We start from the raw sequence: 18671 nt of genomic DNA, 5'->3' as shown, positions 1-18671 counted from the left end.
CCCCCGTACGCGCACACGGTCGCCCCTGGACCCTTTATCAGCCCGTCATTACACTCTCCACTGTATCATTCATTAACTTCTATTTGCTCTCTCCTGCTCTTGTTTTCCAGCGATTTGCAGCGATAGACTGGCGGCCGCGGGTGTCTGTTTGACAGGGTTTTAGGATGACACAGGCTGGTCAGTGTGCTGCGATGCCTCGCTGCGGGTCTGTCAGGGAGACGCAGGGCAAACACGGGCCTATTTGATTTGCTGTATTTATCTGATGCAGCCAGAGCCCTTGAGTTTAATGCAGAGTGCTGTAAAAAGGCCGTCATTAGATAGAGCTATGTAAACATGCACTGAGAGAGACTTGGGCGAGCAGGGGGGCTGGTTTTAGGGAGGGAGGGGGGGACGTGGGGGGGGGGGCTGAGTCAGGGTCGGACCTGTACCTGAAAACACTGACTCAACCTGCGTCTTAGCTGGATATATTCACACACTAACTGCATTTGTTGTAATCATCCACTTAACCTCATCGCCCAATGGGCTGCAGGTGTCTGCAGGGGAGGTTGAGCTTGTGTTATTATTAGCATTCATGGTGAAATAGTTTTTACACCGTTTTATTCATCACATACATATCAGTGCAATGGTAGTGAAATAGTTTACCATCTCTAAATGGCTCATGGCTAGTAAAAAAAGGTTTATGATGGTCAACTAATTGTCCAACAACTGACATTGGAATGTATACACCTCACTAGTTCAAACATCAGTTGTTAGACGTAAATTTTCTAATACAAATATTTGATAGTTTTGTATGGTAAAACCCCCTCTCAGAAAAATTCATATTTATTTTTAATATTATTATTATTATAAAACGTTAATCTACATAATTAAATCAATAATCTATATATTTTTGTGTGTTTTATTAATTTATTTTACTTCATTTATTATTATTATTGTTGTTGTTTATTTTATTTATTTATTTTTATTATTAATTACTTAATTTATTCCTAAAGATAAATGTTAAATGACCTTGTTGGTCCTTTTTTTTGTGTTAAATTCATCCCTGATATTTAAAAAGTGGTTTAAAGAAATGTATTTCAGATTTTTATTTAGGCTTTTTCTAGGCCTGTAATCACTTTGATGGTGTAGCCATATGATGAACATTTGCTGTCGGATTCACAGAAACAAACCAATGGTGAGGGGCAAAACTGGTGATAATGATACTGGATTGTTTGTATTTTAGATGTGATGATGTGGATTGTGGTGTGAAAATGCTCTGATTCGTCTGTGCCACATGGCGACGATTACCAGTAGATAAAAAATAATGATTATTTATAATCTGGTAAAAAGTCCAGTCTGTCTCCAAGCAATTTTACTTAAGATTTCCCCCCAAAAAATAAAAAAATAATATTTCACATTTAAGACGGTTCGGCTGATGGCTTATTAAGAAATATATTAAATTTTGTTATTAATGTAGCACTTGGTTTTTCTATAAATCCCCTTAATTATAGATTGACTCCTGGGATTATAGAGCGGGGTTTTTAATTTAAAACGAAATGGGAACAGCTGTCGTAAAATTAGTCAACAGTGCCAGGAACATATCCACAAAACAATTTAAAAATGAACAGGACTTCCACTTATCGATTGACATTTTACTTTAAAGAAAGCCAGAGAAAATCTTCTGGGTGAAAAAAAGAGTTGAGTTAAAGATGATGAGCAAAAGACTTCCTTCTGAAATCTTTATATTTAGCTTTTAGCTCACACTAACTTTAAGGGATTTCATTTGGATGATTAATTTCTAGGTTTTTAATCGACAGACTCTTTAGAGAATGTTAACTGGTGTTCTTTATATCATGGAAGATAATGATGAAAGATAGCCCGGTTGTTTTTCTTTTTCTTTTCAATTAAGATGGAAATTAGGGGGCGTATTTAGCGTTTGTTGTCATTTCATCATCATATTTCACCAGAACAGCAAAGCACCTGCAAAGTATTTTTTTGGCCAGTGACTTTTTGTCAGTTGATAGCACCCGGGGCTATTCCTTGTCTTATCTCTTCAGTCTCATTTTCACCTCAGCGCATGTAAAATAACCTGCTCAACAACCATAAGAGCTTTATTGTTGGTCAGGCTTTGCTATCTTTGTGGTCACCAATTGCCTGCAGTAAAAAAACAAAAAAGGCCTACAATACAGCCCCCATAACAAAAACAGACTAAATAATGTTTAATTAAAATCTAATACAGCCAGAGGGTGTATATAAGGATGTGCATGTTTAAGGTGCAATAATTATCAAACACACATTTAATCTGTTTGCATCCTTACCCCTTATTTGAGCTCATTTGATTATGACTTCAGCGCCGTTTAACGCATAACTTAAATCGCATAATAACGCATATTTAAATCTATTCCGCAGTCTGTCAATTCAATCTGGGCCTTTGTTCAAGAAGAATGTGTTAATGGGAAATCTTGACTATAATGTGAAATGTGTGTGAAAGCAGGTTTGTGTGAACCAATTTTATTCTAATTTCATGAGAAAGAAAGGCAAAACCTTTTTGGGAATGACCTGACAGGAAACGAGGTTCATTTAATGGACAAAGACTGTTTAATGTTTCAGTTAGTCTGTGATATTTCAAATTAGCTTACATTAAAGTAATAGAGATGCAACGTGTGTGTGTGTTTGTCGGCTGGTTTTAGTTTGAAGCGTGCGAGTCCCTCTAAATGCTGAGTGGGGGATGTGGACAGGCTCGCGGGGGCCGTTGTGAAGAGCTCTGCCCTCGCTCTGAACCACCTGTGTTTGCTCTGCAGCTTTTCTCTTCTGCATTGACAGCAGTGAAGGGATCTCACACGCCTGCTCCTGCCCCCATCATCACTCTCTTGGCCTTCATCGTTCTGTCCAGACCTCACCTTTAACTTCTTCTGCGGGGGCCGGGGCCCTTACTGATTTCATCTCAGGGATCTGATTTTTACGTATTTTTCGACCTGAAAAGTGTGAACAGCATGAATTTGTTTGGGGTTATGATGATTGAAATCGCGAAAAGACCGGAAAAAATGTTAAAGTGGCGTAGGAATGGTGTTACTCACCAGTTGCTTTTAACTTTTTTATGAATTTTGACAATGCATGGTTGTGAGAGAGAATGTGGTATGGCTTTGTGCGATCATCAAATTGCAACGGTTGTGATGTAATTATATAAATATATAGTCTGACGCGCTGCATGTTTCAGAGTAAAGCCAAAGCGCAGCACTGTGTTCATTTTCAGTTTCGATGCACAGTAAATGCTACTCTGCGAGTGCTGTGTGTTTGAGTCGTTTAGAATTTGCGCTTGGGAACGCGCCAACCATCTTCGTAAATGAAATTCGACGAAATTCGTAATGTCAACAAAGAGAAGCGATAGTGTCACAAGAACGGGGCGGAAGCAATTGCAAGTTAACTCCTTTATTGGTAGTCAGAAGACACAAAGACAATCTCAAGGAACACAGCAGATGGTGGCGCAGGGACTCAGTGGTCAGCGTGCAGGTGATGGTGATACCAGTGCGGGTGACAGAGAATCCAGTGCAGGTGAACATCAGACGAGACAGGATACGAAGACACCGAACAGGAACTCGAACTGGAACAGACAGCAACTGGAACACGAAGCACGACACAGAGGACACCAAACCAACGATCTGACAAAGAGAGGAGTTTGTGATGAGTTTTTATAGTGGGATGAATTGACAGCAGCTGGCGCTGATAATGAGATCAGCCGGTGAACTGATCAACTGAACGAGCGGTAACGCCCACTCACACGCGCTCGTACTCACAGAACAACAATAACACGAGACATGAAGGAAACAGCGAGTTCATGAATCGTGACAGTACCCCCTCTCCTAGGAACGCCTCCTGGCGTCCCCAGACTCCCTTACCTGTCGATTGTAATCATCAATAAGGGAGTGATCCAGAATGTCTCTAGCAGGCACCCAACTTCTCTCCTCCGGACCGTAACCTTCCCAGTCCACCAAGTACTGGAACCCGCGTCCCCTCCGCCTTGAGTCCAGAATACGATGAACCGAATATGTGGTCTCCCCGTCTACGAGTCGCGGCGGTGGGGGAACCGGGACAGGCGGATTAATACGAGAACGAAAAACTGGCTTGATTTTGGATACATGAAAAACGGGATGAATTCTCCTGTACACTGGAGGAAGATTGAGGCGGACTGCCACCGGACTAATAATCTTGGTGACAGTAAACGGGCCAATGAATTTGGGAGCAAGCTTATTCGAAACGGAACGGAGAGGAATGTTCTTGGTAGAAAGCCACACTTTGGAACCGACGACGTATACGGGAGGCCTCCGCCGGTGGCGATCGGCTTTGGCCTTGGTGCGCGCTCCCACTTGGAGTAGAGTCTCCCGGGCTCTAGTCCAAGTGCGATGACACCTCTGGACAAAGGCGTGAGCGGAGGGAACCGCGACTTCGGGTTCCAGACTAGGAAAAATTGGTGGCTGGTACCCTATGCTACACTCAAACGGAGATAGGCCCGTGGATGATACTGGTAATGAATTGTGGGCGTACTCCACCATTGATAGTTGTTGGCTCCATGAGGAAGGATTCTTGGAAACCATACATCGCAACGTTCTCTCCAAATCCTGGTTGGCTCTCTCAGTTTGGCCGTTGCTCTGGGGATGAAACCCTGAGGACAGACTAACAGTCGCACCCAGTAACCTACAAAATTCTTGCCAAAATTTGGACACAAATTGGGGACCTCTGTCGGAAACCACGTCTGTCGGGAGGCCATGTAACCGAAAGACGTGGTTAACGACTGTTATCGCTGTCTCCTTGGCTGAGGGCAATTTGGGCAAGGGAATAAAGTGGGCCGCCTTCGAGAACCGGTCCACCACGGTTAAAACTACCGTGTTACCCTGAGAGGGTGGGAGGGCGGTGACAAAATCTAGAGCGATGTGGGACCAGGGTCTCGAAGGGACCGGCAGCGGTTGAAGGAGCCCATCTGGGGGTCGATTGGAAGTCTTACCAGTGGCACAAACTGAGCAAGCCAAAACAAAACTGTGAACGTCGCGAGCCATACGTGGCCACCAAAATCGTTGCTTGACTAAAGATGTAGTGCGGCTAACTCCTGGATGACAAGCCACATTGGAACAATGCCCCCACTGAACAACGTCGGACCGTAATTCCTCTGGCACAAATAAGCGGTTCGGTGGGCAACCGACCGGAGGCGTTACCCCTTGTAAGGCCGTCTTGACCTTCGATTCGACCTCCCATGTGAGTGTAGAGATAATTAGAGTCTCTGGAAAAATGCACTCGGGAGTAGACGGGCGATCGGAACGGTCAAAAATGCGCGATAAAGAATCGGGCTTGATGTTTTTGGAGCCCGGGCGGTACGAGAGGGAAAAGTCAAAACGTCCGAAAAAAAGTGCCCACCGAGCCTGCCTAGAGTTCAATCTTTTAGCAGTTCTGATATACTCCAAATTCTTATGGTCTGTCCAGACGACGAAAGGTACCCCTGACCCTTCTAACCAGTGGCGCCACTCCTCCAATGCCAACTTGACTGCCAACAACTCTCGATTACCAATATCATAGTTACGTTCGGCAGGGGATAATCGATGAGACAAAAACGCGCATGGGTGCATCTTGTCGTCTGTGAGAGAGCGTTGGGATAGCACTGCACCTACCCCCACCTATGACGCATCGACCTCCACCACGAACTGACGTGATGGATCAGGGGTAACCAGGATGGGGGCTGAAACAAAGCGGCCTTTCAGTTTGGCAAACGCAGCTTCCGCTGCGTCTGACCACCTGAACGCCATTCTGGGGGAGGTCAAGGCGGTCAGAGGCGAGGCTAGTTGGCTGAAATTGCGAATAAACCGCCGGTAAAAATTGGCGAACCCCAGAAACCTCTGTAGGGCCTTACGGGAATCTGGACTTGGCCAATCTACCACAGCCTTAACCTTCTCAGGATCCATACGCATTCCCTCAGACGACACAATGTACCCAAGGAAAGGAACAGACTGTGCATGAAAAGCGCATTTCTCCGCCTTGACAAAAAGCCCATTCTCTAGCAGTCTCTGAAGCACTCGTCGAACATGCTGCACGTGTTCCTGGAGAGAAGAAGAAAAAATCAATATGTCATCCAGGTAGACATATATGAATTGATCGACCATATCTCGCAGCACGTCATTGACGAGTGCCTGGAAGACCGCTGGGGAGTTGGACAAGCCGAAAGGCATGACCAAGTATTCAAAGTGCCCCCTGGGGGTATTGAAAGCAGTCTTCCATTCATCCCCCCTCCTGATGCGGACCAAATGATGAGCATTACGTAAATCCAATTTTGTGAAGATAGATGCTCCTTGCAACCTCTCGAAGGCTGAAGACATCAACGGCAAAGGATAAGTATTCTTTACCGTGATGTTGTTCAGCCCCCGGTAGTCAATACAAGGTCGCAAAGACCCATCCTTCTTCCCCACAAAAAAGAACCCCGCCCCCGCTGGAGAAGAGGAGGGACGGATGAACCCCGCTGCTAGAGAATCAGAAATATATTTCTCCATAGCCTCCCTCTCTGGGACAGAAAGTGAATATAACTTGCCCTTAGGCGGAGACGTACCTGGCAATAACTCTATAGCACAGTCATAGGGACGATGCGGAGGGAGAGAAGCAGCACGAGACTTACTGAACACCTCCTTCAGGTCTAGGTACTCCGTGGGCACGATTGACAAGTCCGCTGCTTCCTCCTGAAACGTACAAACAGAAACAGACGGACAAGCAGACACAAGACAGGACTCATGACATTTACTGCTCCATTCAGACACTGATCTCTGCTGCCAGTCAATCTTGGGGTTGTGTTTGATGAGCCAGGGATGTCCTAAAACAATGGGTGCTAAGGGGGAGTCCAGGATATAGAAAGAGATGGTTTCAGAATGGTTGCCGGATACGCTGAGTGTGAGGGGTCCAGAGGTATAAGAGATAGTGGGAAGTGTTTGTCCGTTGAGCGCGTGCACTGCGATGGTGTGACTGAGGGGTAGAAGGGGAACCTGAATCCTGAGTGCAAAAGTGTAGTCCATGAAGTTACCTTCAGCCCCGGAGTCCAGTAGTGCTTGACAGTCGTGAGTGTGAACTGACCACCTGAGTCTTACCGGGAGGAGCGTTGATGTTGATGAGGTCTTCTCAGCGGAGATCCCACCCGACAGTAGCCTCAGGTTTACTGCCGGGCTTGCCCTTTTACCGGGCAGTTGAACGCGAAATGTCCTGCAGCGCCACAGTAAAGGCAAAGGCCCTGGGACCTCCGCCTTTCCTTCTCCTCCCGGGAAAGCCGAGCTCGACCGACCTGCATGGGCTCGTGATTGTAGACAGGGCTGACCGCGTCCACACTGTTGAGTCTCGGAGTCTCCACCGTTCCGAAACCCCGAGCAGGTCCCTTCCGACCCTCGACTCGGGAGAGTCGAGAGTCAACACGAAGTGCCAGATCGATCAACTCGTTGAGGGTAGGTGGTAAGTCCAGTGCATAAATCTCCTTCTGGACGCGGTCAGCCAGCCCATGCAGGAACATGTCCCACTGCGCCTCCTCGTTCCAATGACACTCCGCCGCCAAAGTCCGAAACTCAATAGAGTAGTCAGATACTGATTTCTCGTTCTGCTTGAGATCCGCTAGCATCCTTGCTGCCTCCTTTCCAGCGACCGAGCGGTCGAAAACTCCTTTCATGGCGGCGGCGAGTGTCTGGAACGAGGCGCAGCATGGATCCTGGTTCTCCCACACCGCCGTCCCCCACAGAGCTGCCTTTCCAGTCAGGAGCGTGAGCACAAACGCCACTTTGCTTTGTTCTGTGGCAAAGGTCCTGGGTTGCAAGGAGAAATGCATAGAACAGCGTGTTAGAAATGCTCTGCAAAAGTTTGGCTCACCATTGTAGGCTTCAGGAACTGGCAGTCTGGGCTCTGACTGGAAGGCGCTCTCTGGTGGTATGGGAGGAGCTGGCGGTGTGGGTGGCGCAGTGGGAACCCGCAAAAGTTGGACTTGCTGGGTGAGCTCGGACACCTGCGCCACTAGAGCTTGAATAGCCCGGCCCGAATCATTCATGTTCCTATCCTGTATATCCATCCGTGAAATGCTGGTTGTAACGAAATCCTCCCAGGTAGTTGAAGTTCCGCTTGCTGCTTCCATGTTGGTCAGATCGTTCTGTCACAAGAACGGGGCGGAAGCAATTGCAAGTTAACTCCTTTATTGGTAGTCAGAAGACACAAAGACAATCTCAAGGAACACAGCAGATGGTGGCGCAGGGACTCAGTGGTCAGCGTGCAGGTGATGGTGATACCAGTGCGGGTGACAGAGAATCCAGTGCAGGTGAACATCAGACGAGACAGGATACGAAGACACCGAACAGGAACTCGAACTGGAACAGACAGCAACTGGAACACGAAGCACGACACAGAGGACACCAAACCAACGATCTGACAAAGAGAGGAGTTTGTGATGAGTTTTTATAGTGGGATGAATTGACAGCAGCTGGCGCTGATAATGAGATCAGCCGGTGAACTGATCAACTGAACGAGCGGTAACGCCCACTCACACGCGCTCGTACTCACAGAACAACAATAACACGAGACATGAAGGAAACAGCGAGTTCATGAATCGTGACAGATAGGGTCTCCCTACATGTTTCTGACAAAATAAAAGCTCAATGAAATAAAATAATTATTAATAATTGGCATGTTTTCCCTCTTTTTTATCTTTAGCTGATCACATGCCTGAATCTGATGTGACCCTTATGGACCATAAATATGGATGAGATTACCTTTTGTTAATTATTTGTAATGGTATTGAGGTTTGTTTGGTGCCTCAAAACTGCCTTTTTAAATGGAAAATATTGAAAATATTCCATGGAACACAAAAGAGAATCAAATCTCATTTATACATGTGTGCATTCAAACCTGGCGCATCATGCCAGATTGAATACCAATGAATTAACACTAACATCTTGTCACGTTTTAATTTAGCGAACTAACTCTGAATATAGTGAACAAGTTAATTAAGTGGTTCTCAATCTCAAACTTTTTGACTTCAAGGCACTCTTTGCCCAAGACAATATTCAAAGGCCCTTCGACCTAATCTCATGAGAAATTAAGGTGTCACTTTCGTATGCATTTTCTTCGAAAACAAATGATTTTTGTACAAAAAAAGGTAAGCATGAAGGTTTAAGCAGAAACGTACACTTTACATTGTACAAATTCATACTAAGTAGTCACCAATTTGCCAAAATAGTAAAGTAGTTAAAAATAGTAAAATTGTTTTGCCATGAGTGTGTTGGGCCCTCCTATATAAGCTGAAATGTACCTCTGGTACTTCTGTTGTAATAAAACAAATAAACTCAAAAATATGATGTTAGTTTAATGTTTTACATCTGTATTTTTTTTCTGCTTTTTAAATAAGATTATTAATTTAAATAATTTTAAGACTTATTGGGCCCCCAAGGAAGTTTGCAGAGGCCCCGGCCCCCTGGTTGAGAACCTCTGAATTAAATGGACTACCTTTATGATTCTTTTATGGTGCTTTTTCGACTTTGATAGTCCATGTTGACTATTTCGTCCTATAGATAAACCTGGACATTCTTCAAAATGATTCCTTTTGTCTTCCACATGACAAGAGAACGAGTAAATCGCTCTGTTTTAAGTAGGAGACATGGCCTAACAGCACACAAAGCTGTAGACACATTAAGCCTCGGTGCTCATGAATTAAAATCTGGCCTGCATCATGTCCTGGTTCTGTTCCACCTCTAATAAATGATGGTGGTTTCTCGTAAAGATCTCTTTCTGAGCGTTCGATTCTTTGGGGATGTTTTAGTTGTACAAGGTGTGAGTCTTACTGGCGATTTAAAGCGAGAGAGATTTATGAGTGTGTTCTGCGGAGAAGGGATCTCATGCATTCTGCCTTTTTGTTGTCAGGCGAGAATGAAAGTCTTTTGTCTCTGACTTGTAGAGCTGAATATGTTTGATCACACATCCTCAGGTGACAGGCTTGGAAACAGAGAAGGGGGGTGTGTTTCACAGGATTAGTCCTTATAATGAAATGGTCCAGTTCAAATTTGTGTTACATGTGTTAAAGTGTTTAATCTTTCATAACAGTTAGACTAAGTATTAGTTGTTTGCTTAACAGTTTAGCAGACACTTTTATGCATTTATTAGAAGCTGGTCAGAAAAGTGCATTCTAGAGATGTGTGCGTAATCTGAAAGCAAACAGTAGAGTATTTTTAACACAAGGATTCCCAAGAAAGTACTTCTTTCTTTTAAAAAGAGTTCCTCATTACGGAAATAATATGCTTTAAAAGAATAGCTAAGTGGAAACTGAATGTAATGTTTTAAAATCTATTATAGTTTGTGTGTTTTATTAGATGCAATTAACTTAACTTTTTTGACCCATAATAACTTCTATCGTCGTGTGAAATATGGTTAAAGGCGGAATGTACAATTGACAAAGTATTCATTGTAAACTGAAATATACTTTAATGTAATTTGAACTTAGTACATTTAAAATATAATATCAAACTGCAAACAGTTAAGGCCCGTTCACACCAAGGACGATAACTATAATTATTATGATAAAGATGTAGTTCTAAAAATCATTTTAAATACAAAAGAATAGAAGTGTCCACACCAACTACAACGATAATGGCACAGAGAAATTATAATCGTTAGAATCACTTTCAGAACAATTTTGTTCCAGCTAATGAACGATAAAAACAATGACAGCCAATCAGAATCCATCCTGCTTTCTAAGAGCCCAAGCTTTTAAAGACGACAAAACTGAGCACTCGCTTAGAATAAACAGAAAAGTGTCATCCGCTGGTGTGGACGTTAATATAGTTATCTTTATAGTTATTTTTATCGTTGTTCTTGGTGTGAACAGGCCTTTAACAGTTATAATTACTTTAGTACTTTAATGTGCTTCTTCTTTAAAGCATGACAAAAGATTATCAAAACAATGATTTAAAAGTAAAACTTTTCATTTGACATACATTATTACGAAGTGCAGTTTTTAAAAGTATACTTAAGTGTGATAAGAAGCATTGTGTGAAAGTGTGGCTTTAAGTACTGTACATTGTAGTGGCCTTTTCATTAGAACTATATTATCTACATATAAAACTACAGATTTTCAAGAAATCTACTTTTAAGATTTAAAGTACTCTACAAGTGCACGTTTAAGTGCACTTCTTTTTCACATGGGTTTAGTTGCCATTTAAAAGGGCCTATGCACTTTTGCCCCCTTTGGTACATTTAGTAAGGTTAGTAAGTAAATGTAAGATTTATTGCATTAAAAGCTGACATAATTTAGTTTTGCATGACCATTTTTCACCCCACCCTGTGAAATTAAAAGTGCTGTTTTTGTTACTGTACCTTTAAGACTTCTACATGTAAATGTCCCATGTTATTGGTTTTGATCTTGATTTTGACTTTTTGAAATGTAAGTCCTGGAAAACCCTTGAAAACAGCCATATTTATTAAAATGTACTTGAAAAGTGCTTGAATCATTGAAAGACAATATATGTGAAATTATTTTTTTCACGCAATATTAACACTGAAGCCCATCTGATATAGATATAGAGCCATTCCGCATGGCTATGAGCGTGATATTGCTCATATAAATATCCAAAGTATATGATACAGCTTTCATTCTTCAGGTCGATCATGTATTCATGAGGAGGAAAAAAACAGTTTGAATAAGGAAAGCGATATCTTTGTCATAGTATCCTTTCAATGGTAAAAGTTATTGAATGTGCTGCACTTTATTTGCACCGTTTTGTTTTAATGGTTTATTTTTATTCATCCATTTACCTTTTTTAGAATTTAAAAGATAATAAAGATATTGTTTAATAAGTGAAATCTCTGATTGTAGTCCTTGAAAACCAAAAAAATAGTGCTTGAATTTTATTTGACAGCATCTGTTCGAACCCTGTTATAATAATATTTATTTCAATAGAGCAAGAAAGCGTTGGGTGACCTCTGACATGATACGGGCCGTGCTGCTTTAAATGAGCTTCAGTCAGCGACGGAGCGGACTGTGACACCGCTGATAACCTCCATCACATCCTCCTCTCCCCACTGGGTCAGAAAGGCCACGACCAGCCCACCTCTGCCCCACCAAACGCTCGCTCATAAAGGTCAAGGCTGCGACCCTCCTTTGCAGGGCTTAATCTCTACAGGTTAACACGTTACTCTGGGAACCTAATTTGGATAATATTGTAATGAATGCTGATAAAATACATAAGATTAAAAGAATTGCGCTTTGAAGTCGAGCTCCCCTCCCTGTTGGAGAAAAGTACATATTGACTTTAGAGGTTTGAGGCTTTTTGATGTTCTCTTTGACTTTCGAGACCTGCACTCCAGTAATTAGAATGATTGGGGAACCGGCGGAAGCTGCATGTGCTTATGGGTAAAAGTGTTTCAGGGATTTAAATGCACCGGTGTTCGAGTCATAAGCCTGTTTCCGTTGCAGTCTTGTGTTAGGAATGCTCGCATACTTATCTATAGCATGCAAATATTGTATTTGCTTATGTGTCTTTAGTCTGCAGTTGAAGATTTTTTTTATCGCAGACCGCATCATAGGCGCATAACGGTGCGCTGCGCTCACGTTGCACTGCAGTGAAGCATTGCTGGGTGATTTTAGTGAAGAAAAGAAACTCCCCAATCCAATGCATCTTGATAAGATACTGCTCGATGTCAGACGGGTGCCTCATAGAAGCCGAATGCGTTTTGGAGACAATGCATCCAGTAAGATGAAACCTTTAAAGCTTTATCACAGTTTACGATACACCCCGAAGATAAGGCACGGACAGCATTCCTGTGTTTCTGAAGAAAACTTGAAATTTCAAGCCTATCAACGACACACCTCAATTTGACAAACCCCAGATTATAGCAAAAGTTACTAAAGAGTCATTCAACTCTATAGTGCTTATGATAACTCCAAGTCTTGCATTCCTTTGAAGGAATAGTTCAATATTGTCATTGTTTACTCGCCAGCATGTCATTCCTAACCTGTATGCCTTTCTTTATACTGTGGAACACAAAGGGAGACTCTTTGATGAATGTGCTCCATATTTCAGGTTTTCTAAAGTAATACAATAACTTTTAATGAAGAACAGGCCATAATTTACCTTAAAATGTCACCCCCTCACCAGGATTATTTTGCCCCCTCAGTCAAGATGAATGTGAAAATAGATTTTAATGATGAAATAGAATTAGACTGTTTAAAAAAATCACAATTACTGCATAGTTATTAATATTAGGCTGCTATAGCAACTGTTTCAGTCACAGTTTGAATGGCACACTTTACACAAACTTTCCTCGCCACAAAGAATGCAGCAATATATTTTTATGTTTAGAGGGCTAGATAATTGGTCGTAGTTAGTTTATTATTTCACTGCATAGTTATTGTTTGTCAACGGTTGCAGTTCAGACTGTTCTGATACCATAAAGATATGCATCTGTTAACCCGGTCGCAATGAGTGTGTTACTTAGTGAAGCGCTCGCGATGAGCATGTGATTTATAGTAAAGACACATTTCATTACTTTTGGTGGTGTATCATGGTAACGTCTGTATTCATCGTAAAACCGCATTTAAGACTGGTGGTCTAATACATGTTTATTTTATGATTTGGATGAGTTGGTAAATATGTTGGTATTTTATTGTTTTATGTAATTATTTAATGCTCTGTATTTGCTCAGTAGCTTTTAGTTTCATAGTTGTAGCAGCGTCAGGTTTGTTTACGGTCCAAAAAAAATACTGAATTTTGTTCCAGCTAATGAACGATAAAAACAATGACAGCCAATCAGAATCCATCCTGCTTTCTAAGAGCCCAAGCTTTTAAAGACGACAAAACTGAGCACTCGCTTAGAATAAACAGAAAAGTGTCATCCGCTGGTGTGGACGTTAATATAGTTATCTTTATAGTTATTTTTATCGTTGTTCTTGGTGTGAACAGGCCTTTAACAGTTTATAAAAGCCGACCAATCAGGTTGTGAACTTTAGGTTCTATATCTTTTGGTTCGATGATAAAAATGTCAGTCTGAACTCTAAGCGGACCAGGACTAAATGTTTTTGTTTTTTTTTGGTCCGGAACAAATGAACCAAGCGAACCGAACTACGCGTATGAACACACCACACCCTATAGTCGCAAAAACAATTTCAAAGAAACCAGCAAAGTAACACATTAAATTAAACATGAAATATTGAAGAAGGAAAACCTGACAGTGTTTCCCAGTAAAATGTACTCCAATAATCTTTTATTTACAACTGTGTGGGAAAAAAAACATGTGGCAAAGTAAATGACAGATTTTTGAAACAGTTTTTTTAACAGAACTATTCTCTAGTTCCTTCTCTTTTAAACCCCTCTCTTTTCTTTTCCTCTCCGTTTATCTCTCCCTGTCTTTGTCCTCCGTCTGTCTCTCGGGGAGTATATTGCAGGAGTTTACAGTAGCGCAGGTTGTCATGTTTGTTTAGACAGCCTCCATTGTGTCTGTCTCCTCACCCAGCTGTTGAAAGGATGAGCCCATCAATACATCTGTTTCAACGGCAGGTCATTAGCAAGGGCTTTATTGTGCCACAGGTTTAGGCACTGCGAGGTAGGGGACAGTGTTTACCCGGCCTTCCCCACACCCACCGGCTCAGGGATCCCTCGGTCTCACGACACACCGCTGCTGAGTAGGTGCTGAGTTAGAAGACAATAGAGTCAATTGGATCCCTCTCAGTGTGAGTTTCTCCTTGTGTGCACACGAACGAATGAATGAAGTTCAGTTGGAGTTCAGATGGTTATCTGTCTGACATTGAAGATAAAAAAAAGTTAATGAAATCTTTAGACGAGTATACTCTTCGAAACAGTAGAAGGAGAAACCTTTCTGTAGTGTAGAAGAAGACAGTTTACGTTAATGTTCACCATAACGCCCGCACAGCAATGCTGCTATGAATTGCATTTCACACACATTTTGTGTGAAATTGAGCTTGCATAGCTTACTTTTGCTCTCGCATACTGACAAAAGCACAGGGCATGTGACATTTTCTGTTTATCTGGTTTGATTCCTTGCCGTTACAACATTTTAGTATTTGTATTTTTTAATCAGCTAGCCGATTAATCGTCAAATATTCAGACGTTTTTAGACCCAGCACTGGCTATAAATCATGTCCGTTTGGCTAAATGATTTTACTAGTTTCCTAGGTTTTTTTTTATCTATTAAATAAATTATTTGTAACATTTTTATGTGTTATTTCTTTTCATTTTTAATAATATTGTATTAGTATTTTTTTTTTCTTTTTTTTTTTTTTCTTTGTGCTTCTTGGAGGTTTAGTTAGTAGATAATGAAGTAAAGAATAATTAATAAACATTGTGTATGAATTAATTTAAACCATTTTTATTTATGCATTATTTATTTTTAAAAAAAAAATCCTTTTTTTTTTATTTTTTTTTATTTTTTAATTTAGCTAATGGTAAAACCTATATCAGCCATACTCTAGTTCTTCTCTATTTCTGTGTGTTTATTAAAGGTTTAGTTTTGTCATTTGAGCCGTCCATAAATGAACAGTGTGTTAAGAGAGCTTTATATGATCTGACATGCATTTCTTCAATCTCTACAGCTTGAGGAGGAGCTTCAGGAAGCCCTGAGAGAACGAGATAAAGCCCTGGTGCTCAGCCGCACACTGGAAGAAGAGCTGCAAACCCTACACAGGTATCACAGGTGAACCACCTCACCTTACACTGCACAGTAACAACTCCTTAAATGACTCATTTGATGCATTGTACAGTTTGTTTGTGTTGTAATGGAGCATGAACCTGCTGTGACATGCTTTAAGTGTTCAGTGAATTTGCAAATAAATAGAGGTGCAGGACATGGTGTTTTATCTAGACTAGAGGATTGTAATAATTCAGGTTATGGATAATATGTTGATGTCAGTGCAGGAATTAGGGGAAAGCCTTTGCATGGCATTCCAGAGTTGAGGAACCAGGTGGGCTTTGTTTTAGAGGTGGTCCAGTCCATCAACAGTGGATTCTGGAGGTTTATGCATGTCACAAAACCATAGTTTCATATAGCCAGTGTATGTTGTTGCAACATGGGACCTGGTAAATGTTTTGCAGATTTTGTCGGATTGAAGCTTTCCATTTTAAAAAGAACTTTCCATTTTTGTGTGCAATATGTGTAAGGTCTGTGAGTAGTGGTAGTTTGAGGTTGAGGCTACATGTAACATTGTTCACCTAAGCACATTAGTCAACAGTAAATAGGCCCCAATATTCTCGCGGACAAGTTCTTTCGCCTTTTTCGCTTAGGGGTAAAAAGAAGTTTGAAATACCTGAGCAGCAGTATACTGTTAGAAAACATATTGATATCGCCCACGCTGCTAAGAGCGGCGTTTAGATGAATATGTAAATTTGAGCTGCATACTTTCCTCTCAATAACAAAATAAAAACGCAAAAAAAATGACAGTGTTGAGAAAACAGCAGTTAAGAAAGCATCTGATCATAGATATGTGGATATGTTTGCACAAGCTCTGCAATTCAGCATTCCAGTCATGTTGTGTTTATTTATATAGCACGTTAGATTGCTTTAAAACAAGCAGCTTTACACTAAAATGAAAAACAGTTTCAGTGTCTCATTCAATTAGAAGTACAACTTCAGTTTCTATTATAAAGCAGTTCTCCAATGTGTTCATGTTTATACTCATGTATGACTTCAATGGACTGAACAAAAGAAATGAACTGGAGAATATTTCGATGTCAAATAAGCCTAAGAGCCACATCTACCTATTACATCATCACCGTAGACCAATGGTAGTATGAAGGTGTTCACCAGTCGAAGCGGTTGTTGAATCCCAAATGAACTCTGTTTTGGCCTGATTTTGTTCAAAATTATGTCATACCTGTGTGTTCTTTGATTTTGCTTGAGGTAAATCAGGGCCTTAAAGGGGTCCTATTATGCCCTTTTACAAGATCTTGATTTTGTTTTTGGGGTGTACTAGAATATGTTTTCATGCTTGACTGTTAAAACGCATTATTTTTCACATACTTTACATTATTACAGGTCCTCTTACCCCAGTCAGGTTGAACGCGTCGTTTTCGATGAAGCCCCTCCTTCCGAAATACGAAATGTGCTGTGATTGGTTAGCTGGCCCAGTGTGTTGTGATTGGCAGTGCATAGCAGGTGTTCGGGAAATGTCCTGCCCCTTAATAACCGCGAGCTCTACTCAGATGTAAATATTAACGATGGCGTAAATTTCAAACCATTTCGAGCCCGATTCAGACCCTGACCATGTTAACGAACAAGGGGATTGTTTTGAACGGATTTCAAGCACGGACTTTGCAAGCACGGATTTGTAATTTTCTTATAGATATAATGTTATCCACCATTTAATCATATTTGTCGGAAAACTATTGTAAAACAAACAGTAATCGGTCACAAAATCATGAACAATTTTCCTAAGGGGCGGTGAACAATCTTACAAAAGCAAGAGCTTACAAAAACTAAAGTAAAAGCTATATCAATACTGTAATGTAGTTAGCAGGCTAGCAAAGTCAAAGCTTTGCCTTTAGTTTACATCATAGCCATCATAGCAACTACATAAAGCTTATAATTGGAACTGTTAATAGAAAACACAACTACAAATAATACGACATACAAGTTGTGATCCATAAACAACAGATTGTCCCAACAAAATTGGAATGGATACCTCTTTCAGGAGAAGCTTTTGTGCGTATAACCTGCATTGTACTCTTTTCTGGAAGCTGTTCTCCGTAAAATGTGCAGCGCACAGATAAACATTGAGGTTATAATGTTCAGGAACAGTGTTAAAAAGTCGGACAGCCTTAGGAAAAGCTTTTTACGGGGTGTAAAAAACAGTGACAACAACTCTTCCTCTTCTCTAAAGCAGCCCAACATTGCCTCACCACCTTTGTTTTGGGTTCCCGGGGGCAGGATTTATGTCAATTTTAGGGTTTGTGATGTCACCAACCCAAGAAGAAGCTCGTTGTAGTCCCTACCAGCCGCTTGTTGTAGTCCTTAAAAAGCAATTTCTGTAAAAGAAAATATCTCCCTTTGCATTGATCTTTGAGCGTCGTAACTTTGCAGATGTTGTTTATGCTCAAAAAGCAACACACTAACTAAAGTTAAAAAAGTGAAATGATAATCAAGGACCCCTTTAAACCTTCTTTTTCCTATTAAACTCCTTCCTTTGGTCATTTTTTTGACAACCAGCAGAGTGGCTGGAATGTTAATGAAGTGGTTTCTCATCGCAAAACTTGCATAATCAAAAAAGATCCTCATTGGATGTCACTCATCTCACCCAACATCATTACTGTGCCTCTGATTAAAAGCATGCATCATGCATTTAGTCTGATCACCGTCCAGCTTTATAACAGATTATGAACATTTAAAACTGGCGTTTATGTGTTTAGTTTGCTCGGGTTGAGTGCAGTGAGTCATTAGATTACCGCAAACTCATGTTCTCAAGGATTGGAGCGCTCGTGAAGTTGTGATCTCGAGCCACGTCTCCTGCAGACGCTGTCAGAGGTCTGACCACATTGAGATCCTCGTAGCTGTTTTGCTAGAGCGCAAAAGCCTCCAGAGGTACCGACCGCAAACGTTTCAGCATCACCTAACATCTGATTGTTTTGGCCTGCGAGTTGAACTCTGTGCTTATTTAAGGTTTTATTCAAAATGATAGTCGGGGTCTTAAATAACCA

General features: G+C 41.4%; 1 protein-coding gene across 1 annotated transcript in view; it reads left to right on the top strand.

Annotated features, from left to right (window-relative positions):
* Window positions 1-18671, top strand: part of mipol1 (mirror-image polydactyly 1) — a 104448-nt gene that overhangs the window by 69441 nt on the left and 16336 nt on the right. The window contains exon 12 of the mRNA XM_056256117.1: window positions 15575-15666. Within this exon, the coding sequence (XP_056112092.1) occupies window positions 15575-15666 (92 nt within the window). The remainder of the gene's footprint in view (window positions 1-15574; window positions 15667-18671) is intronic.

The sequence above is a fragment of the Rhinichthys klamathensis genome, unplaced genomic scaffold (assembly GCF_029890125.1).
Source record: "Rhinichthys klamathensis goyatoka isolate OS25496 unplaced genomic scaffold, OSU_Roscu_1.1 h1tg000123l_1, whole genome shotgun sequence".
NCBI classification, from domain to species: Eukaryota; Metazoa; Chordata; class Actinopteri; order Cypriniformes; family Leuciscidae; genus Rhinichthys; species Rhinichthys klamathensis.
The sequence above is the reverse complement of the archived record's forward strand: the minus strand, read 5'-3'. Positions and strand labels throughout refer to the sequence as shown.